At 42.3% G+C, this 25513-nt stretch overlaps 2 protein-coding genes across 3 annotated transcripts in view; both read right to left on the bottom strand.

Moving 5' to 3' along the window:
* The window catches only part of mta2 (metastasis associated 1 family, member 2), a 30163-nt gene extending 28854 nt beyond the window's left edge, over window positions 1-1309 (bottom strand). The window contains exon 1 of the mRNA XM_084924662.1: window positions 897-1309. Within this exon, the coding sequence (XP_084780788.1) occupies window positions 897-924 (28 nt within the window). The 5' untranslated portion in view covers window positions 925-1309. The remainder of the gene's footprint in view (window positions 1-896) is intronic.
* A 721-nt stretch (window positions 1310-2030) lies between these two features.
* The window catches only part of eml3 (EMAP like 3), a 36175-nt gene continuing 12692 nt past the window's right edge, over window positions 2031-25513 (bottom strand). For both annotated transcript variants that reach the window (XM_084924660.1, XM_084924661.1), the window contains 20 exons: window positions 24625-24735; window positions 24415-24443; window positions 20834-20869; window positions 20382-20502; window positions 19976-20125; window positions 17819-17888; window positions 17524-17634; window positions 17058-17153; window positions 15570-15704; window positions 15181-15319; window positions 11583-11734; window positions 11373-11498; window positions 9723-9854; window positions 9541-9608; window positions 6046-6134; window positions 5609-5706; window positions 3601-3688; window positions 3412-3510; window positions 3179-3309; window positions 2031-2772 (listed from right to left, as the gene is read on the bottom strand). In XM_084924660.1, coding sequence (XP_084780786.1) covers window positions 2566-2772; window positions 3179-3309; window positions 3412-3510; window positions 3601-3688; window positions 5609-5706; window positions 6046-6134; window positions 9541-9608; window positions 9723-9854; window positions 11373-11498; window positions 11583-11734; window positions 15181-15319; window positions 15570-15704; window positions 17058-17153; window positions 17524-17634; window positions 17819-17888; window positions 19976-20125; window positions 20382-20502; window positions 20834-20869; window positions 24415-24443; window positions 24625-24735 — 2188 coding nt within the window. In that variant the 3' untranslated portion in view covers window positions 2031-2565. The remainder of the gene's footprint in view (window positions 2773-3178; window positions 3310-3411; window positions 3511-3600; window positions 3689-5608; window positions 5707-6045; window positions 6135-9540; window positions 9609-9722; window positions 9855-11372; window positions 11499-11582; window positions 11735-15180; window positions 15320-15569; window positions 15705-17057; window positions 17154-17523; window positions 17635-17818; window positions 17889-19975; window positions 20126-20381; window positions 20503-20833; window positions 20870-24414; window positions 24444-24624; window positions 24736-25513) is intronic.

Raw genomic sequence — 25513 nt, 5'->3', positions numbered from 1 at the left:
ATGAAACATTTTTAACAAACGGTAACTTAACGAGTTATTACCACTTAACTTGGTACAAATTCAGTCGTTCACTTGCAGGTGTTCCGATATAACTGGTCACAGTCTGTAAACTCAATTCTTAACACAATTTTAACTAAGCTCGGATAGCACCGCTACTACGCCAAGCTAACAGGACTTAGCAGCCAGAATTAGCACATCTAGTGATATGGCGGAGGCGATAATGAAATTAACCTACCAGCCTGACACAGCTAGCAGAGCGGTGTTAGCAAGCCATCACAGACGTCACCAAATTTAGCTAGATGCTTACTTCTCAACCGCCAGCAGCTAATGCTAGCTAGCATTGTGTTCATTTTGAGGACGTTATCAAATCTATAGACTACACGTCAGAGAATTGGACAATTTACTGTTATTTCGCTTATCTATAACCAACGCATATGTTTGGATCTCCTGGATCCAGCTGGCTGGATGGATTTGTATAAATACAAACTTTCAGAACCGGTTCATGCTGTGCGACGGCCGCCCTGTGGTACGGTACTATGATGGCGTGAACTAACTGGGATATAACACAGATCTGTTCTAAAAGTTGAACTTTAAAACAAATATGCACTGCTCAATGTATTGTATTATTACAGTCCGAACACAGAAGCAGCTATACTTGGCTACAGCTGTGTGGAAACCAAATCAATGTGAAGTTATTTACGTCTGTCTGTAAGCTAAGTCATACTACATTGTTTCGGCAGATCTGACGGTCTTGATGAAAGCCCGGAGTCGCGCAGCGTACGCTAGCGTTAGCTAGCTGCTAACAGCAGAGACAGCTAGCGGCTAGTTAGCCAGCTCCCAGTAGAAGCGAACAATCACGTTGAAGGGGTGTCTTAAAAATGTAAACCATTCCTTACCTCCCACTCGGTACATGTTGGCCGCCATTCTCTCGTAACCTTTATCAGAAGCAGTCCCAGGGTATTCCCCGCTTGGGTAGAAACAGGTCGATGGGAGTCTATTTTATTCCTTCATTTATCGTCAACACCCCCGCCGCGAAACAAAGCCGGCTCTGGGTACAACAAGAGAGCAGTGGCGGGTAAAAAGTTGAAAGTTTCCGTTGGCGACGCTCCGGCAATTATCTCCAAAAATAGAAGTTTTTATTTTCTCTCTCTGGCGACCTTCCTCTCCTCTTCTTCACTCACTTATTCACATACAGCTAGCCTGTCTCTTACTCCACTCTTCCTCCCATCCTCCGCTCCCAGCTTCATCCTCCTCTTCTTCACCTCCGCTCAGTTCAGCGCGCGCGCACACACACAGACACACACACACAGACACACACACACACACACAGCCCCCCCTCCCTCGTGTACAAATCGTCAACTTCGGATTTTGTCGACAATCACCGACGTCTCACAGTCAACTTGTTCACCGGCGCTGGTTTAGTGACGCGGACGGGCTGTTTTATGAAATGTACGACATGCTAAACTTACTTTACTGCTTGTAGTTTATAAAGTGTCTCAAGATGCTTACCGGAAACAAACGCTTATTTACAAGAGTTACACACAAACACAGGCTTTAATATTGCAAATTCAGAGAATATACAGACCAGTCAGTGTAATGATGGCAGCAAATATGCCCCAAATAGGTCAAATTCTGAACGGACGGAAGCTGTTAAAAATGAGATACAAGTATAAAAAACAGTTTAAAAATAGTGTGAAAAAGCACTAATGTATGTGTTTTTCTTGTACAGGCTGCTGGTAGTGCAATAGATGGCAGTGTTGGAGAGCAAATCAGTTTACTGAAGTATCACACCTAAAGGCAGTTAATGATTTAATTCATTTTATTCAATTAATTTTTTATTTTCCACCTTAAACCATGTACCTTTAGCTGTCTCCCAACCGGAGGGCACCACAGACTTTACTGCTGTCTTCAGTGAAAACACATTTGTTGAGTCCTAGGTGTTCTCACCTGAGACCTGTTATTTAGGAAATCACTCACAGGTTCTGGAGTGGCACTGCCCACTAGTGACACTTCACACACAACACACCTCGGAGTCTTCTCTCATTTATTTGGAGCTGAGCTGATACGACATCACAGTATTGCCGACGTACATTTAAATACATAAAAAACGGCACTAAAGTAATCGTTTTCAAGTGTACTGATCTACTGTTAGAGAAACGAATTAATACGAGATGCTGAGTTGATTTTAATGGGACAGGCCTGTCACAGTCTAAGCATATAAAAAGTTGAGATTTTAACCAAACCTTGTTTAAAACATGTATAAAATCACGTGCACGGGCAGTGCAGCACTGTTCTGCACCAGCAATCAAACAAGAACAGTTCTCACCACATACACAACAGAATGACAAGGATTCTGTCTTATGGGAAACATCACACACACTGTCCAGTTTCACAAGGATTTGAAGCATAACATTAACATGGATGTTCCTCCCGAAGTGGATGTTCTGCATGAAACTAGCAGCAGTGTCAGTCCAGAGGATAGAATGAGCCCATAACTCTCTTCGATGCCTCTGCGGCTGTAAGAAAACAGCCCGCTTTCCCTCACTCTTACAAGCAGCCGTCTCCTTAGCTGGTTGCAGGTTCTGGAGAGCTGGTAGAGGTGGATGAGGCCGAGGCCAGTCTTTCATGGCTGTTACCCACCCCACCTCCAATCACCTTCCACTGAAGGATGCAAGTGTCCTTCCCGCCAATGGAGAGCAGGTGAGAGTCACTGTGAGTGAAGCAGACGTTGGTGACGTGGCTGCCGTGGCCCTCGTACTTGTGGCTTGGTGCCTGAAGAGAAAAGAAGCAGGTCCACTTTGGATCAGAGCAGAGGAAGGCCCATCATATCCCAGTTCCTCCTCCCCCCTCATTGTCTTTCCAGAGTAGGATAAACACCTTTCTACAAGGTTCCTACTGTTAATGCTGAATCTGAATGTCCCACAACTCTAGTGACAGCACTACAAACACAGCGGGCTCTTAGAAGATGAGGCCTGCTCTTGAAAACTGAGCAGCTTATTAAATCAATCCGTGTGTCATCTGCTTTAATGAACGAATGCAACTCTGTTCAAAACCGTTAACGTGGGTTATCTGATCTGCTTGAGCTGGACTGACTTTGGCAAACTGGTCAGCTGTTTCTAACTAATAAAACTGGCTGACTTTTATCATTTGATTCTTATTTAAATAAGAAAATAGTTACCTTGAGTTTAGGACAGGGGTACTGGAACAGATGAACCTTACAGAAATCATCAGCCACAGCCACCATCTTCTCGTTGTGAGAGCGACACAGCGCGTTGATGTCTGTGCCGTCAGAGCCTTCCAGCCACACACCTGAACACCACAGTACCACACTCATCAGTCTGATTGGATAAAACAACCCCATGAAGTTAATGCAATACTAAAGGAGGATAACAGCATTTTGGAGTTTCTCACCCATCACATGGAAGCCTAGCACACAGGTATAAGAGGCCCATTCTCTGTCTTTGCTCTCAAAGCGGTTCCTAAGCAGCTTACATCCTGCTGCTATGTCCCCTGTTAAAACACAGAGTCACTAAGCTAAAGAACGTACTGCATGGCATTCCTATAACAGCACTAAAAGCACAGTGCTGGATGTTCACTTACAGTAAAGGATCTCATAGTCGCCTGAATTTGACATGATGTACTTCCCATCTTTGGACCAGTCCAGGTGAGTGATGAAGCTGGAGTGGCCCTGATCCAACAGATAAGCAGACAGAGTGTCACTCACATTAGCTAAAGAAAGCAAGCTTTTATTGTGGATTTTCTTCACCATCAGAAAACTCCACAATAATTAATCTCCGTGTTTGCAAGCTCCATACCACACATTGCATATGAAAGATTTCCAGGTCATTAAAAGTGAAGTTAATGTTCAAGTGCATTTAAACGGCATTCTTTCTAATGGCTAGCATGAGTATAATAATAACAATAACAAATTACAATAGTCCAGCCTAAAAGTAACAAATACATGAACTATTTTTAACAGATGTCAGATAGCATACTGCTAAGATTTTCAGGGCCGAGTACAATAACCTCAGTTTGATCTGAATTTACAAGCAGAAAGTTAAAGACAAAGACCTGCATGGCCTCTAAGACATTCCTGCAGTTTAACTCATTGGTGTGTGTTATCTGGCTTCATGGACAGATAGAGCTGGGTGTCATCTGCATAGCAGTGTAAATGTATGCTATGTCTTCCAATGCTGCTGCCTAAGGGAAGCATGTATAATGTAAACAGAAGTGGTCCTAGCACTGAACCCTGTGGAACTCCATAATTAACCTCAGTGTGTGAAGAGGACTCTCCATTTACATGCACAAACTGGAGTCTATTAGATAGATATGATACAAACAATTACAAGAGGCGTGTAAGACTGCGACTCTGCTTCCTGGTCCCATCTCTGGATAGTCACATTTTGGGGGGGTTTAATAAATTTGTCCAGATTTCTAGAAATGAGAGCTGCTCCATCCAAAATGGGATGGACGCCGTCTCTCCTAACAAGACCAGGTTTTCCTAGAAAGTTTCCCAATTATCTATAAAGTCCACGTCGTTTTTTGGACAGCCACTAATTTAAGCATGGGGCTAAACATGTCACTCCTGGTCTGATTGGGGAGGGGACCAGAGAAAACTACAGAGTCCGACATTGCTTTGGCAAAGTTACACACCCATTTAATAGTAATGTTAGTGACCTCTGACTGATGTAACCGGGGAGCTTTACTGCCGACATGAACTATAATTTTATGGGATTTGCCCTTTCAGCCAGCAGTTTCACTACAGAGGCTGGTGCCTTTAGCTTCACGTGTCTTATAAATGAATCGCTGATAACCAGACTGTTTCTCGGTGGGTGTATGGCCGAGTGGGGAAAAACCGTTAGAGACACGGACAGGTTTGTAGTGTCCTGGATGCTTCTTAGGGCTACGCTTCCTGCTCACCATCGCCCAAACTTTCTGTGTAGCTGTGTAGCAGACAGAGAATGACCAGCTTCATCTTAGACATCACACTTTATACTCCTCTGAATGAAGGATTACAGTCTCAGTAGCTATTTGTTATCACTTCTTCAGATGACTAAGTCTGCACATATCTGTTCCATTTATTTATTTGTAATGTGAATCTGAGTATTTATTAGAGCGTTTTTGGCTTTTTTGTCCGTGGAGTATTTTTAATCTGAGGGCTTGAACTTGTAGTTTTAGTGAGCACTCGCTCTTCTCTCTGGGAATATTTTCCAGTGTCTGTTGAAATGGTTTCCTGCTCATTTAACTGCACAACAAAACTAGCCAAAGGCATCAATAAAAGAACCTGAACAGGATCACATTCATGTGTAGGTTAGCTAACAGGAAGTTAGCTGTTCTGGCTGGAGAAGTACATCACTGCACCAACCCTCAGCAGCAGATTAATGCTTGAGAGTTCAAACAAACTACATGTGTTAACAAAGGTAACGGTCATTCTACGGACCAGTGTGATGTGTAATAATATGTGGACGACAATGGAACTCTGTACACAAGATTTATTGACAAGAAGGAAAATACAGCACCAGAGCAGGCTCATATTGGATGGAGATGTGCTGCGCTGTTAACCAAGAAGAAAAAAACCCCAAGTGAAATAAAATAAAGTTTAACTCACATTACATTTTCCAAAGCGGGTGTAACGCCTGCCACTCTCTGTCACACTGTAGATGTAGATGAAGTTGTCATGTGACCCTACAGCTAGGAAGCTGCCATCTGAAAAACAGACTCACAGAGTCAAAGAGGATCCCCACTGTGAAACTTTGGTACATCCCACCCTCTCTTTATTCGTTTCCTGTCTCTGTGTCTACTTTGGCAAATAACAAAATCAATGCCCAAATAACTCATAAACTATGATTGGGAATTTTTTATGATTTATTTGGCTTCGAAGAATGAAAATTTAAAACAAAACAAAAGAAAAAAAATCTTTTATCTGCGAACAATAGTTTTAAGCTTTAACTCAAAGTTTGCTGCATGTTTTTCGGGTGAAGAAGGTCATTAATGCCAAATCCCATGACCACATGGTTAATATAGGAGGAGGAGTTACTGACTGACCTGGTGAATATCTCATGACAGACAGCTGCTCATTCCCGTCAGTGGATTCAGAAACGACCTCCCTGGTCAGCAGGTCAAGGACCATCCACCTGTCAGTGTTACAGGGGGTGGAGGAGGAGACAGGTGGAGAGTCAGAGAAAAGAACAGACTGGAATGCTCACGGCTAAATTCTCCATCTTTTCTTCTTCTTTTGCTGTACAGGAAGCCACAGATCAATTCTTTCTTTTAGTGTGTAGCAAAAGTTTCGTTATGTGTTGTTTGTCCCGTTATATTTCTGCGGGTTTGTCATATGATTAATAAAGAAGTGTATCCATACTGATGCAGTCCCGATCAAAGGTTTAAGATCACTTGAAAAATGGTTAAAAACAAACAAACATATTTTGCACGGTTGGATCTTAACAAGTTCCCAAGTCGAGCTTCAACATGCAACAAGAAGAAATGGGAGTGACACAAAACATTTTGGTGAGCATGTAGTTTATTAAAAACAACATTAAACTGAAACAGGCTGTTTTACAGTTTAGTTTAAGACCACACCTCCAAAAATACCTGTAAACCCCCCAAAACACAAATCAGAGTTCCAAACGTGAACTCAGGAACGTTTCTCCGAGTGGTGAAGACGGCCGCACGAAGCGACCTACTGTGTGGGACTGTCGTCCATTTTTGTAAACTTCCCTTACTATCCATCCCCAAAGGTTCTCAACTGGACTTAGATCAGAGTACATGCAGGACGGTCCAAAAGAGTGATGTTATTCTCCTGGAAGAGGTCCTTTGTCCTTCATGGCGTTGTGTACTGTAGCGCTGTCCTGTTCAAACACCCAGTCGTTACCACCCGGGCGAGGGCCAGAGCCAGCAGCTGTTTGACGCCCCTGCACCTCCTGAAGCTCCGTTGTTCCACTGAAGGAAAAAGCACCCCAGACCATTATGGCGCCCCCTCCACTGTGGCGCGTAGATAACATCTCAGTCGGGATCTGCTTGTCATGCTGGTAACGTTGGAAACCATCAGGACCATCGAGGTTACATTTTTGTTCTCATCAGAGAATTCGTCCACCTTTCAATGTCCCATGTTTGGTGCTCTCTTGCAAAGTCCAAACAGTCGCTGTGGCGTCTGATGGTTACGGGCTGCAGTCGGCACCAGTAACGCCCTTAATTTGGGTGGAGGATCGTCCAGTGTTTTGATGGACAGCCAACTGGATCCTCCGGCTCAGTGCTGGTGACATTTCTTGGAGTCTTCCATTTGACTTTTTTCTTCCATAACCCTCAGGATCATTTAAGAAATTCCAAATATCTGTGTCCGACCTCAGCAGTGATGGCGCTCTGCTTATGCAGTTCAACAACCCGACTACGTTCAAAACACAAAAGTTTTTTTGCCTTTGCCATCAGAACATCCTGACAGTGTGACAGAAAATGAGAATGAATCCACATTTCTGCACAGATTTGGCCTTTTAAAGGCACGTGGTCCTAAACCTTTGCTCAGCTGTAAAACAGCCTGTCTCACTTTAAGCGTTGTTTTCAGTAAACTGCACGCTCAGCAAAATGTTTTGTCTCACTCTCATTTCTTCTTGTTGCATGTTGAAGCTCTACGTGGAACCTTGTTAAGATCCAAACATGCAAAATATGATTTTTTGCCATTTTTCAAGTGGTCTCAAACTTTTGATCGGGACTGTATTCTAATAAATATTTGTAATGAAGAATTAGGGAAACGGATAAATGATTACCTATTAATCCATATCCTCATTAACTTACTAACCATTTTCAACATTGCTGTACAATCACTCCACACACTGGGCACCACAACATTAAAGAGCCACAGGCTGTTGATGGGTCACAGTCCAGCTGTCCTGCTGTAGAGCCAATGAAGGCCGGGCTTCTTTGACGGTGCTTTGAGGGGAGTCGTTGGATTGTCATGAAGCATAACGAGGAAATCAAGTTTATGGTTTATGAAATATAAAACACTGATCTCTCCGCTGTTGTTTCAAACTGCTTTTCTCTGTCAAAGATGTGTTTTAGATCGACTGCAGTATTGGTGATAAACAAATGCTTTCAAGTCCAGTTTGGTATCCAGAATTGGAAAAATGTATTCCATTTCTTTTTTTAAATGTTTTTCTTGATAACAAAGACAGATCCAGTCAACTAAAATGATCAGATGCTGATTTGTTTTCAGCAACTGGGTTCAGCCATGTGCAGCCTCCCCTCACTGCCATGTGTCATGATCAATGCAAAACAGCTATGACCCAGTTTTATACCAGCTGCTTTGGTGGTGACAATCAACAACTGTGCAGCTTCACGAAACTTTTAGCATGCTTTATGGTCATCATTCGCCAGTATACGCCTTGCTTTCACAGTCATAATCAATACAGGTGGAGGAACTCTTTATGTTAACAGAGGCTACCAACGACTTCTGCCCTGTACCAAACACAAAGACACCAAGCTTCTCTCCTTACTTTTGTTTTTTGGTCATTTTGCCTCTGTAGACCAATCATTGGATGTTACATGAAACAATCAAGATGTGACTGAATTGCAAACTGCCAGGTGAGCTTGTTCCCCATTATTTCAAATTAAATGGATAAAGATGTGGAGTTGGATCCAAGACTTAAACTGTGGTAGAGGCACTCTCAGTGCACAAGTTGATTAAAGAAAACCCCTTTATAACACCGAGATAATTCAAGAACACGACTGAAGAATGCAGGTGTATTACTGTCAAAATCTACAATCAAGAGACGCTTTTATGATCTGAAATACAGAGTTTACAACAAGGTGCAACCCACTGGTTGAACCTAAGAACACCAAGACCAGAGTAGATTTTCCCAGACAACATCTAAAAGAGTCGACGCAGCTCTGGAACAAAACTGTTTGGACAGATGAATCCAAAATAAAGTTGTGACAGAATAAAAAAAGAAGAGTATCATCCAGGTGAGTAAATCCCAAACGGTTGATTCTGTTCATCTGGACGTTTTCAGTGGGAGAAACGTTTCGTCACTCGTCCTTCTTCAGTCTCAGCTGACTGCAGGTTTCCAATCTTATAAACAGCACATTTGCACAATGACTGAAACCAGCCCACTGAAGGAACAATGGGCTGGGAGGTCATTTGTCATGACCGTTGATCAGTGGCCATGAGTCCCATTCACAGAGAGTTGGGGAATGGCTGCAATCACAGCATTGTAAGATGGTGACAGATGTACCCTTAGAGTTAAAGACAAAGAAACTGGATTCTTCAACAGTCAATCACCTGATGTAACCCAACAAAACAGGCTTTTTATTTAATGAAGAGCAACAAACGGCAGTATTACTTTTGTTAAACCCCCTAAATTAAAGCTGGAAGTCTGCATTTCAATCACATCTTCACGGTTTTGATTTTAAATCCATTGTGGTGAAAATTCTCCAAAAAGTTTCAATATCTAAAGCTTGTGGGTGTAAGAGTATACTGAAATGTTTGCTGAGTTTATTTGATTTTTCAGCGTTTAGCTCAGATATACAACTGCTGCTGCTTTGATTTACCGTCCTGTACTGAGGCCGACTGAAACCACCGATCCACTGGGGCAAAAACCAGCACACAGGCCGTACTCCTGCCAGAGACACAGGAAAGAATTCAATTCAGAATTATGGAGTCTACTTCCCTGTAAAAGAATAGAAATGAACAAAGCACTCAAAGAATGAAGGTTGGAATTCAGGAATCTCACCTCGAGGGTGATACACCAGTCCAGCTTGTGTTCCTCGGTGTTCCACAAACACACCTGCCTGTCATGGCCACAGGTGAGGAAGATGTTCTGGGAGGGGTGAGTAGCCAGTCCCCACATCTCATCTACATGGCCCTGTGAAACACACACACAGACACACAAAGGAATACAAATGAAAGCAATAAGTGTACAGGTGTTGCAGTTTAACAGCATATTTGAGAGTAATTTTAAAATTCCATTATTTATCTAATAATGAATTTTAATCCATTATTAGAGGCCAGAAGAGGACTCTAATAATGGATTAGAGGCTACTAGGTACAATACTACTAACACAGTAAAACTGTTTCTCAGCATTATTGAAGGGTCTACCTTACAATATAAAGTGCCTTGAGGTAACTGTTGTTGTGATTTGGCGCACTATATTAAAAAATAAATAAATAGAAATGCCCTAAAACATTTAAATGTCTGACCTCTGAGAGCAGTTTTAGGTACAGACCTGATATCTGATGCACAGCTTCTCATATACACGACACAGCTTTGAAAAGCTCAGAATAGCTGAACGTGCACACACATTAATGCTTGAACATGGTTTCACATATACACACATATATCTTCTGAAAGGACACAGACATGTCTTTAATTTTTTCAGTGTGTTTAAAATTGTGAAACTTCCGTCATCTGAATGCTCGACACGTGAGGTGAAGCAGAAGCAGTAACAGATGTTGGGTTAGCTTCAACATTGATCAGCTGTCATACATGCCCTGGCTATGGGGAGAGGTGAGGGCTGGATAAATGCAGGTAGAAGTAGATGAACCACGATGTCCCAGGAGCCTGACATCAAGAGCCAGAGAGGTAGAAGAGCACCAGCTGCTAGCGTTATGGGCAATTGTGGCCAATGCCCCAAAATAAGCCAATTCAATAACCCAGAAGGCGCTCGTCTCTGCACTTCACCCTTCACATGGAAAGCAGCACCAAAGGCCTGGGCCAACAGCCACTTCAGCTCAGGGACTGTCATAAAACTGCATTTGCTGCAGTGAAGTGGTGTCTGTGACATCATTACAGAGCTGCAGCAGTTTTCAGTTAACCAGCTTTTCACAACAATTCAGCCCAGTCAGTCAGTAACTGATGCTCATCAGCACTGCTGAGAATACAAACAAAGAAGAAGAAGAGTTATCTGTGCTTTCATCCAAGCAAAGCTGAAGTAAAAAGACATCAAACAATATCAGTTTGATATTAGACACCGCAGCTCCTTGGTTAAAACTAACCAACTAGTAACCAAGAGGTCGCTTTTCAGAATAAAATGATACTAAAGGCACCAAGTGAGATTACATGTGACCCAACACCTGACCAATCTATGTGTGGTATGTCTGCTGCTGTGTTACACGTGCTGCAGACAGGCTGCTCTGCAGGACAAACCTCTAATGACGTCATTTTCCTAACTATTCCGATCACCTGTGCATCAGGTGATAGTAGCAAATACATCCAGTCTGTGAAAGAATTGGAAGATGCTTATATTAAATGTTTAAGCTGTCTATAAATCATATATCAGACAAAAATATAAAATGCACATGTTGTTTTATCTTTTGGTACTAAAGTTCTCAGCAAGCATCTACAGACCTGACAACACTGATGCCTGTGAGGTCGTTAGCTTACCTGCACTATGGCCACAAAGCCGTCTGAGAAGGTTCCTCTGAGGATGGCATTTCGAGTCGTACCAACTAACAGTTCCTCTTCGTCCATGGCTGCGATAGTGCGGACAGCCCCGAACTTTTCTGGAATCTGGACAAATGCCATTAATGAGTCTCTCCACCAGCTGTGACACACGCACACACACACACACACACACACACAGCTGTAGTTCACCTCACACTCTCTTTCAGGTGCCAAATCAGCGCTCCAGCGGATTATTTTACGGTCCTTCCCTCCTCCACTGAGCAGACCTCCGCCCTGTAGAGTGCACAGGGTGAACACGCTGCCTTCGTGTGCTTTGGTCTGTCGCATGATCTGGTAGGTTTCTGTGGGAAGTCACGACACCAAAAATTCATTTAACCTGCAAAATCTGGTGTGAAGCAGTCTTTGCCCCCTTCCTGATCTCCTATTTTTTGTATGTTTGTCACACTTCAAAGTTTCAGATCATCAAACACACTTAAATATTAGACAAAGATAACAGAAGTTTCATTGTCGTGATGTTTGGGAGCCATCGTAAGAAAAAAATGGGGTTCTTCATAGAGCATGGCAGAAGGAGGAGGTGTTTTATGAAGAGTTTTGGGTAAGAGTGGCTATATTCTTCTCATGGTTATGGAGAGTAATTAACGTGGTTTCTTCCTTTTCTCTTCATAATAATCATTTTTTATAATTCTGAGTTGAGACGTCAGACAGAAACATGTCAGTGTGTGGACATTTATTGAGGCACTCCCTCAGCAAGGAGGGGGGATGTACCCCAGTTGGGACCTGGTCAACACAAGGTCATGCTTCAGAGGGATCGCCACAGATTAACCTGTGACCTGTCCGATCACACTCCTGTTTTTGTACAATACATATAAGAGACGATCCACGAAACTGTCTCCACTCTGGAGACTTAATACGGTGCCTTAAACAACCCTCAGTTTATGGTTCTGATGAGGGAGGAATGATTTTTGGAGATTAAGGATACGGGAGAGGCTGAGCCATCGATTGTGTGTCTTTAAGCAGTAATTCAAGGAAAGACATCATATCATGGCGCACACATACCAAGAAAGAAAAACAACTAAGTAGAATGCATCTTGACAAAAAATCGGCAGGGTTAGAAATACAACATGAAAAGAAACAATGCCCTAAGATCTTGAATGAGACTAAGAAAACACTAAATGAAATAAATTTGTTGCATACAGGAAATCGAGAAGACATTTGTCTTTGCAAAACAAAAACATCATGAAGCTAGCCCAAAGCAGAGAAAGCAGAAGAGCAGATAGAGTATACGAAATTAAGAAGGACCCAGATGTGGAACTGTTGTGTATAAAGAAGGAATTACAAAAATCATTCGAGATGTTTTATAAAAAACTTGTACACACATGATTAGCTGAAGGCTTTTCAGTGAGTTTTTTGGACTTTCTGATAATAATGAATTACAGTAGTCCAGCCTGGAAGTAATAAATGCATGAACTAGTTTTTCAGCGTCACTCTGAGACAGGATATTTCTAATTTTAGAGATGTTGCGCAAATGGAAGAAAGCAGTCTTACATATTTGTCTAATATGTGCGTTGAAGGACATGTCCTGGTCAAAAATGACTCCAAGGTTCCTCACAGCGTTACTGGAGGCCAAGGTAATGCCATCCAGAGTATGAATCTGCTTAGATACCATATTTCTAAGATTTTCAGGGCCGAGTACAATAACCTCAGTTTTAACTGAATTAAGAAGCAGAAAGTTAGCGGCCATCCAGGTCTTTATGTCTTTAAGACATTCCTGCAGTTTAACTCATTGGTGTGTGTTATCTGGCTTCATGGACAGATAGAGCTGGGTGTCATCTGCATAGCAGTGTAAATGTATGCTATGTCTTCTAATGATGCTGCCTAAGGGAAGCATGTATAATGTAAACAGAATTGGTCCTAGCACTGAACCCTGTGGAACTCCATAATTAACCTCAGTGTGTGAAGAGGACTCTCCATTTACATGCACAAACTGGAGTCTATTAGATAGATATGATACAAACCACTGCAGTGCAGTACCTGTAATACCTGCAGCATGTTCTAATCGCTCTAATAGGATATTATGGTCGACAGTATTTATAACTTTTTCCAGACAGAGATCTCAATTCCTTTGTTTTCATTTGTTCCTGAATGAGGATCGCAGCGTGATGTCTGGATTTTGAGGATCCACTTTGTTTGGCAGGTCCTATTTAACTGATTTCTTGGTTGTGAACAGCTGGAATCAGGCCGAGCTGTGGCTAGAGAAACTGAACTTTGCTTTCCAAACATTATACTCTTAAGTTATAAAAGGAGGGGAGGGGTGCAATCACTGTTCACACAGGGTCAATTAGGTTTGGTTTTTTCTACTTGATAAAAACAGCTTCATTTATAAACTGCATTTTGTGTTGACTTGTGTTATCTTTGCCTAATATTTACATTTGTTTGATTATCTGAAACATTTAAGTGACACAATCATAGAAAAATATAGGAAATCAGGAAGGAGGCACTTTTCACACCACTATACTTTATAATTTAAATTTCTTTCTTCTTTCTTAAGTTCTTAAAGCTTCTGATTAGCTAACAAATCATTTCAGTCACACACGATTCCAGATGTAAGCCAACATTTCAACTTGTCACCCCTTACTCGACAAAACTAGGAACAATTTCCAAACACCACATTTACATGTTCAAACAAAACTCCAACTATCGCCTAATCTTTAAACCCTTTTTATTTCAGAGATTTAGTATAAGGGGTTTTTCTTCAGCACGAAGTGTTCCAGTCTGGTTTCAAAGCATTTCACAGAACAGAATCTTTAAGGAGTTTTAAATAATATTTTATTATCTACTGTGTGGCGATGAGAGGCGCGCTGCTTCAGATCACACGTGTCTGAGGATATTTTCAGTTTTCAGGCCCCTCTTCTGTGGAACCAGCTTCCAGTTTGGATTCAGGAGACAGACACTATCTCTACTTTCAAGATTAGGCTTCAAACTTTCCTTTTTGCTGAAGCATATAGTTAGGGCTGGACCAGGTGACCCTGAATCCTCCCTTAGTTATGCTGCAGTAGGTGTAGGCTGCTGGGGGATTCCCATGATGCACTGGGTGTTTCTTCTTCAGTCACCTTTTTAAAAATCCTTTAATTATCCAGGTAAAAATCTCATTTCCAATAGAGTCCTGCCATTTCTCACGCACTACAATCATTAGTTATTATTAATGTCACATTTGTTTAATATGTGCATTGTAGGACATATCCTGGTCAAATAGGACTCTCAGTGATACTGGAGGCCAGAATCTGGTTAGAGACCATATTTCCAGGACTCTCTGGCTCTCTGCGTGTCTTTGTCTCGTCTTCCTCCCGTCACTCCAACTGGTCGCAGCAGATGGCCCCGCCCTCCCCTGAGCCTGGTTCTGCTGGAGGTTTCTTAGATATGTTTAAATAGCGCCTACATAGCTATCTGTTATTTAGACATGTTTGTTTGACCCTACGTTTGACGTGCAGCACTTTGGTGAACTTTGTAGTTTTAAATGTGCAGTATAAATAAAATATGAGCCTCACCTGTGACTGATTTGGCTTGGGAGACCAAAACAATTATCCCTGACAACACAGCTCCTGGAGTCACTCAGGCGTGTAAAACCGCCCACTGGATCAGCATTTCCTCATCTTTCTGTCAAGTTTCTATTTATTTTATTTGAAATCTTGTTTGTTGCCAGCACATGTGAGAGCGACGTGTCTCCACAGAGATGATATTTATACTGACATTTTATTCTCTAGACTTTGAACTGACACACAGCACCAACCTTTGGCTCCTTTCCCGAGAGTTTTGATATCTGCAGCAGATTTTCCCCAAGTCATGATGTTCCCTTCAGAGTCTCCGGTGAGAACATCTCCAGTCAGGCTGAACACAAAGCACTGGATGAACTTGGGCTTCTTGTATTTCTGAAAATAATAAACAATTATTTGATCTTTTATATTAACTGTGCTAATAACTGATCGTTTACATGTTTCCATCCATTTTTTGGACATGTTGAATTTTCAGTTCTGTTTGCTGAGCTTCTTCCTCTTTTGGCCTCTACAGAAAGATGCTGCCAACTCCATTTTCCACTGCTTCCTTGCACTAGCACACGTTAACTGAGTTTAAAAAGACAGAAATGTCAGCCAGGACGAACACGACTGAAGTTAATCTTACTCCAAAGATGCCTTGCTTTTTCGTGAGCTGTCCTCCACTCAGCGTCCAAAAGTAGACGTGGGATTTTCCACAGGTGATGATGTTGGTGCTGTCCCGAGGGTTAAACTCTACAGCAAACACAGCCTCGTTGGTAGTCTGAACACACAACAGCATCAGAAGGGTTAGTGCTGTTACATCAGTCGTACTTCAGCTCCACTCACAAAGTAATGTAAGGCTCTTCAATCAGATACATAAACAACAACTTTGGGCTGTAAAAGAAAAGAAAGATTTCTTTTGTTTGAATCTTTTTTTTTTTCTTAATCTTGAAAGTGAGCAGGTGACCAGCGCGACACACTTGAAGTCCCATTAACAAATGTTCATAAGTTGCTGCATGCAGACTCTAGCTACTGGAGCCCTGCTGTCAGACTGATGGACGTGGAACAACAAGCTGGCAGTCCTCTACTTTCCCAAGACGCTTTGTTGCCCAGTCCATGAACAGCAGATAAGTGAGAAGTTCTGAATCAACTCAGGAAGTCACATTTTTGCTGATTAGAAAGATGGGATCCAGCTCAGAGCTATACTGTAGCACACTATAGAAAACACTGGTAATGTCGCCAGTAAAATGTTGCACGTTGTTGTGAAATTGTGGTATTGCCTTCACTTGTGTTTCATGCATAGAGCAAACTACCACATTAAGTATTTTAAAGAATGTTAAACAGAGTTTTGCATTTTGGGCCACATAAACTGACATTCTGACCACTTGTGAATCCTATGTTGACACAGTGTTTTCAGCCCTTAAACAAGCCCATTCAATTCTTCTCCTGAGGTGTAAACAAGTTCAAACACCATCCTATGCAGTATTTGCACTGAGCCCACGTATCTACAGACAGACAAACGCACTGTATGAAATATTTACACTGCTGCCATGACAGACGTGCTGAAACTGGTCCCAGGGAAGTTGAGGCATTTTGGGATTAAAGCCCATAACAGCAGAGGGGAGACATGGCTGCCAACGCCCCGCCCCCCACAATCTCCAGAGAAAGCCCGTGTTAGAAAAAGGACCTACAGTACCCGAGTACCTGTCACTGCGTTACAGGATGAAGCACTGATGATTTCATAAGAGACACTTTCATGCCATCAAACACATATTTATAAATATTACACAAAGATAACTGTAAGAGAACAAAATCTGTCTACACCTACATAAATAATTGCCCCCTTCACTTAATAACTACAATCAAGTGTTTGCAGCAACTGCCAGTGAGTCTTTTCATTACTCCTCTTTTCCAAACTGTTTGACTTCAGCCACACTTGAGGGCTGGTGAGCTATGATAACATAGGCTGCAGGCTCAATTTGTCTTTAATGTATCACACTCAAACGAAATAACCTGCTGTTATTCTAACATCTGAGTGCCGTCAAAGATTAACATCAGTATGTATACTGAATAGATTCAGTGGTTAAAGCAATAACAAACTCATTAAGACCTGACGTTGACGTCTTCCCTTTACCTTGATCTCTGCATGCTTGGTGCCCTTCGTGCAATCCCACAGTGACAGCATGTGGTCATTAGAGTCATCAATGACACACAGAAATGATCCAGCGTCCTAAAACACACCACAAGAAAAAAGAGAGCAGAATTAGATAATGTCTTTACGTCAGTTCAATTCAGTTTTATTTACACGGCAACAAATGACAACAACAGTCGCCTCAAGGTGCTTTATACTGTAAAGTAGACCCTACAAAAATGCATACAGAGAAAAACCCAACAATCATATGACCCCCTATGAGCAAGCACTTTGGCGACAGTGGGAAGGAAAAACTCCCTTTTAACAGGAAGAAACCTCCGACAGACCCAGGCTCAGGGAGGGGCGGGGCCAAAATCATGCTGAATCTAAGGCAAATAAATCTACTTGCTCTTGTTAAAGTGAATAGAAACACATGAACTTCCAGGATGTTACACTGCAATCAACTCACAGCAAATGAAAATGCCACTGATCCCACTCCCCTCTGGAAGGTCCCCGGTCCGATCTGCTGCAGGGTGACCAGCGTGGTGGAGTCCCAAATATAAACACACAGCTGCAGAGGCTGACGCAGATACAGAAACATCACTTACTCTTTTGTTGCCACTCGCTGCAAAATTAACCAAGCTGTACTGAATGTTTCCACACATCTCAATTCCTGATATCATTTAAAAGTTCGATCATCTTTTAACTTGTGATGCTCAAACTATGGACGCAAACTGTGTTATTTTAAGGGCAGCAATAGTCACCTTGCCATCTTTATCCACCCCTGCTGTCTGGCCAGATGCCACTCGCACTTTGTCAGGATGGAGTGTGAGACTGCAGAGAAAGACATTTTCTGTGTAAAGCTTTTGTAAGTTTGCTGCACAGAAACGTGAGGGTGGTGGGTTGCATCCATCATGGCAAAATGACAAACATGTGCTTACGGTCAAATAAACAGTGCCGTCTGTGTTTGGTCACAGAGGTTTATTTGGCTGCAGCACGATGAGAATGACTCAAAGGTTAAATGCTGTCTTTTTGGCACAAATAGCATCCAGTGAACAACTTTAGTCTTTCTATACTCTGTTGTGCTGTTTTTGAAAAGAAGACTAAAAGATTAGCTCTCCTGATATTTAGACTGTAGTATTGATATTTTAACCTTGTCAAGAAACAGACATTTGCAGCTGTGTACAGTTTTAATGGTAAATAGCTGATACAATCTTCAAATATGATGCATGGATGCACAATTTGAACATGGACTTTGTGGCAAAAGACAAATGAAACATTTTTGTCACATGGACCTACATGATACTTGCAGACCCTTCAGCTACTGTTTCTGCCAGCTGGTCTCTACTTCACATGCTACCATACTTGTTTCCCATTTTAACTTGGCTCTTAAAAGAAATCTCAAAATCACATATTTTGGTGCAGAGTGTTGCGGCTGGATAGGTCAGCTACCATGCAGTAACACGCCAGCACGCTTATCCCCTCCAAAATCTGCAGTGCAAATACTTTGACTCAAGTGATAATCCAAGGAATGGAGTTGCGTTCAGAAGCAGGTTAAAGCAGACAGTAGCACAAGCTTCCCTCTTGTTCCCGATACAGAAAAGTGTTTTTCTGTTACCAGGTCACACAGACCTCTGTCCACAAATATCTGCAATCAGTCTAGTCTCACACTAATCAAAACAGTCACCTCTAGGTGTTTTATATTGCAAAGTAGAAACCCAATAATAAAGGAGAGAAAACCCCAACAATCAAACGGCCCATACGAGTAAGCATTCGGCGACAGTGAGAAGAAAAAACTCCCTTTTAACAGGAAGAAACTTCCAGCAAAACCAGGCTTCCTCTGGTTGGGGGGGAGGGGTTGGAGTGGTGTGTAAACACACAGTGAGTGATAAACACTGTGCATCATGGGAAGCCCCCAGCAGCCTTTTGCCCTAACTATATACATTCTCAAAACAGAAAGTTTTAAGGCCGCAGCCATCAGGGAATACCGAACCATGCCTTGGTAGGTGGTACGTGTCAAAGTAACATCCACATGGATGCCAGGACTCATGGTCAAGTTCTGATGCTCATGTGCCCATTAGCACTTTCAGCAATAGACAGGGGTCAGCATTGGGACCCTTAATTGTATGCAGTTGTACACAACTAGCATTAACCTTTTCGGCAATTTGAAGTTACAGTAGTTCGTCTGTTGGGTCGGACCACGCGGGCCGGCCTTCGCGCCCCACGTGCATCAGTGAGCCTGTCGCTGTTTCACTATTGTTCCTTCCTTGCACCGCTTTTGATAGATACTGACCACCGTAGACCAGGAGTACGTCATAAAAGCTGAGTTCAGTTTCACTAGTTACACCCAGGCTGATAACAACAGACCTGCTGAATTAAGAAACCATCTGTCTAACAGAGTGAAACAGGCCTTAAAAAGCAAGTCTTCGTGCCACAATCTTTACACACTGCTACTACAGCTGCTTATATTTTAATGGCCAAGCTGTTGTGTCCTAAATGTTTTGCAGCCATCTGCCACCAGATTGAGCATCGTTGTTGAACAATACCATAAATAGGTTAATCTATTTTTGTTAACACTGTTAATTTTAGTTCTTTTAAAGGTGAAAGAAGGAGATCACGGATGCAAACAGCTGAATTTAGCTTTCTCCGGGCCTCTCTGTTACCACAGGGCAAAGAATTCAGTCATTAGAGAGAAGCTCAGAGTTTTTAATTAGTTAAATACTCATTTAAAAACTACATTTTGGACTTACTTTGACTAATAGTAAAATTTCTTTCACATTTTAAGATATTTAAGTGTGACAAATATACAAAACACAGAAATCAGGAAGGGGGCAAATACTTTTTTATGTAGCTAATCAGTCAGCTGAACTGCCAAGTTTGATTTCAACATATGATTTATTCATTAACTCCATTCCACTAACCAGCGGACGCAGTCTGTGTGTTTACGATAGTGCCGTTGTGTGCGGTTGTTGATGTGATAAAGCACAATCACACAGGCAATGAAGTACACTGCCTCGCCCGTCGGAAGGAAATACAGATTAGCTCGACCGTCCCGTCCACGGTAACCATAGCTAGCAGAACAGCGTTAAGGTAACAACAAGATACAAGAAAGAAACAAATCACACACAAAACTGTGTTACTGAACCTTGCTTTAGTTCGAGCCAGCCAGCTATAACCATGGCACCCACACCTTCACAGCTAAAAACTGCTCATTCTTCTGTTAGAAATACTAGACCAATATAGACCATACGAGGCATTAGTCCCGGTAAAACCAGCAGCGTCTGAATGTAACAACCCTCGCAAATACGTGGCATTATGGAAGGATACACCCAGTCCAGCTCCAGTCTCTCAGAGGGAGGTTCCATCTTCAGCTCGTCGTAGTTCTGGATGTTGGAGGGGATGTACATGGTAATGGGTCGGCCTCGGATAAACATTTTGATTGACTGTCCTGAAAAACAAACAATGGGTTTGTCTCACAGATTCATCACCAAACTGTTCTTAATCACAGAAAATCCATGGGATCCATAGTGGGCTGGCCCATAAAAAAAATTCACCCAAAAGTCGTCAACGGTCTGCTTCCTCAAGTGAGCGAGAGTGAGTCACAGTTCCAAACTTCTTGGGTTACTTTTTTATAATAATTTGTTTTTAAAAATCTAGCTCTCAGTTGCCAACTAGCAGCAGCAGAACAAGAATGGGAGTGAGACACTCCTGGAAAAGCAGACTGTCCACCTCCCCATGAAAGATGATGAAGACATAAAGCAGCATAAGAGCAGGTTTACCTTGGCTGTAGGTTCCTCTTCTGGAGCCAGGGGATCCTGTGTGTAAATGAGAAAAAATAAAGGTTAGCCAGACGAACAAATAGATCCCCTGTGCATTAAATCACAGCTGACCTATAGCTTTATGGCCTACTATAGCTTTAGACATTTCAGAGGGTTAAATCTTCCATTAACATCAGTTACACCCACAAACTTTAGAATCCATGCCGAATCATGTTTTCTTGGCGCCTGCCGGTTTCTATGGGACTCAAAGTAAAGTTAAACATTAAGGATGAGCTTAACGACATATGAATGTTGAGACCGACTCTAACTTTCTGTCTGACTGACCAGAAAACGCTAGAACAGTTTGGAGTGCCAGCAGCTATACAACAGTTCCTGTGTAAGTAAATGACGGTGGAGCCACCGTTTTGTTTGGTAATATCACACTGTAGCAAGGTTTTTATTGAAAATATCTACAGCTTTCATCTTCTCTAAAATAAATCCAGTTTCCTTGGCTGTGTGTGGCTTGGTTGCGGTCATTGTCTTGCTGAAATGACCACCCTTGTTTCATCTTCATCATCGTGGTAGATGGCAGCAGATTGGTTTTCTTTTTTAAGAATGTCTCTGTACATTTTTCCATTGATCCTTCCTTCAGTTATATGAAGCGTGCCAGTGTTGTATGCTGAAAAACAGACCCACACCATAATGTTCCCACCTCCAAACTTTACTGTTGGTATGGTGATTCTGGAGTCATCTCACTACTAAAACTACTATGTCCAGTTCCACATAATCTTAGCTCAGTCATTCTCAAACACCCCAGGGGCCGGATCCCATTTTGACCTCAGGAATTCCAGGCCATACTCGGCATAAAATACATTCCCGTATTCTTGTATAATACTATGGCGTTCCATGTATGCCCTGCCTGCTAGCATTTTACACCCTGCTGTTATGTGCTGGATTGTCTCATCTTTGCACAGCCTGCACCTGGGGTCTTACCTGCTGTGATAGACCCCAGCCTCTATGGATCTTGTGCTCGGAGCTTGTTCCTGCGCTGCCATGATTAGTGCCTCTGTGCTGTCTTTCAGTCCAGCTTTGTCCAGCCACTGGCAGGGTTTCTCAGTAACAGACACTTTTTCTATCTGCAATGTAATTTCTGATTTTCTTTCTCAGATTTCTGCTGCCAGATGTATTCACCAAACACACCATCCGTTGTGTTCCCGATGTATGGATCCTTCCATCACTTTCATCCTGGATAAGGGTTTTCACATTCAGTAGTCCTCGACCTCCAACCTTGTGCTTAGTGCACAGTCTCATGATGCTGGACTGAAACTCTACATGCACGGTAAGGAATTTCCTCATCTTTATTATCCAATCAGAGTATCCGATGACAGGCAGGGCGTAGGCATTTATTGCCGAAATCTTGTTCTTCCAATTCAGTTGAGGACTTGGGTTACTCTGTATGTATTTGGTGGATGAAGCTTTCCTAGCAGCCTCTTCATGGTTCCCATTTGCCCGTGAGATTCACAGGTACTTGAGGCTGTCCTTGATGTTTACACCGTTTCCTTCTGGTAGTGTAATCGCCTCAGTTCTGACTACCTTCCCTCTCTTTCTTACCATCCAACTACACTTCTCCAGTTTGCATGAGATTCCACTGCTGTAGAATAAAGTGGTGTGGATCAGTGAGCCGATGTCTTGCTCACTCATGGCATTCATGTAGAGGAAGTGGATAATGTCATAGTCGGTATCTGAAACCAGTCTTGTTAATGACCTCACTGAGGCGGTTCAGACCTGTGCAGAACAACAGTGGGACAGAGCATCTCCTTGACGATTCCTTCACTTGATGGGGACTCATGCTATTGGCTTAAAGTTGGCCTCTAGTATTTTTCGCCATATTCCCATCAAATTTCAGATGAAAGCACGTATTGATCTTGTGGAGTTCTAGTTATTCCAGGATCCATGTGTAAGGTATAGTATGCACAACTAGCCGACTAGCCGTCGCTGTTGTCAGTAGTGAGTAGCATAAGTTCTACTCGTTTAACCTAATTGTTAAAATTTTAATTGTTGCCCAATGCCGGTAAATTATCGTGTCATAGATGTTATGCACCCATCTGCCACCAGATGGAGCACTGTTGGTGAGAAATGGCATGAATTTGTTAATGTAAATCTTTTTGTTAAAAATGGGTCGATGTGAGCGATAGAAAAAACTCAAATAAAAAACGCCAATGAGGCAGAGGCTCCGTGGAAGCGATGCTGGATTTTATGTTGGACGGCACAAAAGTGACCCGCTTTGAATTTTAGTTTAGGTCCCCTTGTTTACTCCTGAGTTATTGGTTCTAGTTAGCTAACGTAACCTTGACTGCAACCAACCAACCAACCAAACAAGCCGATGATATCATATCCTGTACTGGCACAAGAAGACACCTGGCATGTATTGAAAACTTTACATCTACGTCAGTTTTTGAGAGCAGCTCCATGGTGTAAATGAGCCTTTATACATGAAGTATTTCATGTCAACTTTAAAGAAAACTGGCCAAGACAGACCAGCCTGTATCAACTGTAAGTCTTCGTCACAGTCTGACAAACACAGTCCACATTAAATACCATCACTGGTTGCTTTGATATTTATATCTGTAATATAAAAGCCATAAAGGGTAATAGAACTATAAAATGATAAACCCAAAAACAAACAAACTCTGACGGATATAGTGCTGTGGAAACGATCCTAAGAGTTGGGGAAAGCCCTACTCGAGACAGAACAAAGCACAACGTTTTTCGTATCATCTAAAGCAGGAGTGTCCAACTCCAGGCCTCGAGGGCCGGTGTCCTGCAGGTTTTAGATGTGTCCTTGATCCAACACAGCTGATTTAAACGGTAAATGACCTCCTCAACATGTCTTGAAGTTCTCCAGAGGCCTGGTAATGAACTAATCATTTGATTCAGATGTGCTGACTCAGGGTGAGGTCTAAAACCTGCAGGACACCGGCCCTCACGGCCTGGAGTTGGATGCCCCTGATCTAAAGTCTCAAATTTATGAAATGCATTCTTGCATTTGACTACGTCAAGAACTGTCAGAGTTTTATATTAACAAGTATGTGATGTGGTCCAAGTAAATTACACAGGTTTAAAAGTGGTCCATCCTTCAAAAGCCCCCCCCCCCAACGCAGCTATTCACGTAAGGGGCTATAATAGATATAAACTATTGGCTGAGCCTGATTGGTGAAGGGAATGAAGCCTTAACCACCAGAACCAGACTGAAGGCCAATGCTCATAAAAGCTATGCAAACCACAAGCGTGGTTGGTTGGGAAATCCACTCATTTTTACACAAATGACTACATGTGTGAACCAACGGGGTTTCTGTGTCACAAGTACAGAAGTACAGCACAGCTCAGGCCTGCCAACACTGGAGCCAGGCCAGGCCATCATGTTGGAAAAGTACCTAAATTAAACACAACAACATGTAAGGATGATCAAAGAAGCTGTTTCTGAATTCAGCAAAGTGCGTTTGAGTGAAACGGTGGTGGGCTGATTCCTGATTGAACCCTGGGGCCTGTATGGAGTTTGCCTCAGAGGCCTCTGTTGATGAAGATGCTGTCAATGACCTCACCTGCACTGGCGATAAGCTCTTTAGCTCGGCTGCGGAGAGAAAATCAAGACATTAGAAGCCATTTCACAGACCGTTGCTTCACATTACGTGTATTTATGAGTGTTTCACAGGGTGACTTCCAACAAGTGTCCCTTTAATGCGAGGCTGCTGCAGCCGTGAGAAAAAGTGAGCGGTGTGGTGACATCTGTGAGTGATGGCAGGATGGCTCACTTCTCCAGGCTTGGGGAGCGGGTGAGGAGGTTTGCTGAAGATGCTGCCTTCTTGTCTAGACGTTTCCTCTGCCTTTCAGGGTTCCCTAGTTTCTCGCTGTTTCTACGAACCCTAAAGCGTCACAGAAACACAGAGTCAGCTTTAACAGACTCAAGACAGTTTAACGCACCTATCCCTCTGCATGCGAAGCACCCACAAATCCCCGGTGCGCCTACATTTACAGATTGAATTCTCCATCAAAGGATAAATAACTTTTGCCAAGCCCCGCCTACTACACCTGTCACTGTGCCAATTGTGTGAAAGACCTCCTTATAGGTGTAAAAACAGTGCTACTGAAAATTTATGCTAACTTCAGAGACAAACATGTTTTTTGCCAGTGATCTGCAAACTATTTGAACTCTGATTCTGGACATTCTGGAAACAATCAGTCAGAACTAGTAGAAGCTCTGTAGCTTCACAAAAACAATATTTGTGTGTGGATTTTAAACTTTTTAAACCTACAAGGAACAATTTGTTGCCTAAACAGACACTTTGATAACAGGTCGGCTTGTGTTTGCTTTGACCTCTACAACACAAATACATCATAAAATACAAACTGAAAGTATCCAGTGTTACATTTAAATAGTTTTGCAAGCACAATAGTAACATTTAATATTGAGATTAACACTCACACACACACACACACACACTGTTAAGGCCATGCAAACAATCTCACAAGAGGAAGAAGCTGACCTGATGAAACAGTTTGGCTAATTTATTAGATTAGATGAAATCTATTTGTAGTAATGCCATCTGAGTTTGAAATCTCAGCAACATACAAAATTTCTCAAAATGTAACCAGAAACAAAATCATTTAAAATACCCAATTTGAAAATGGCAAAAGTCAAAC

This window comes from Perissodus microlepis, chromosome 3 (genome assembly GCF_051167445.1).
Source record: "Perissodus microlepis isolate ML-2025 ecotype Zambia chromosome 3, ASM5116744v1, whole genome shotgun sequence".
In the NCBI taxonomy this organism is placed as follows: Eukaryota; Metazoa; Chordata; class Actinopteri; order Cichliformes; family Cichlidae; genus Perissodus; species Perissodus microlepis.
This window is presented reverse-complemented; position numbering and strand designations above follow the sequence as displayed.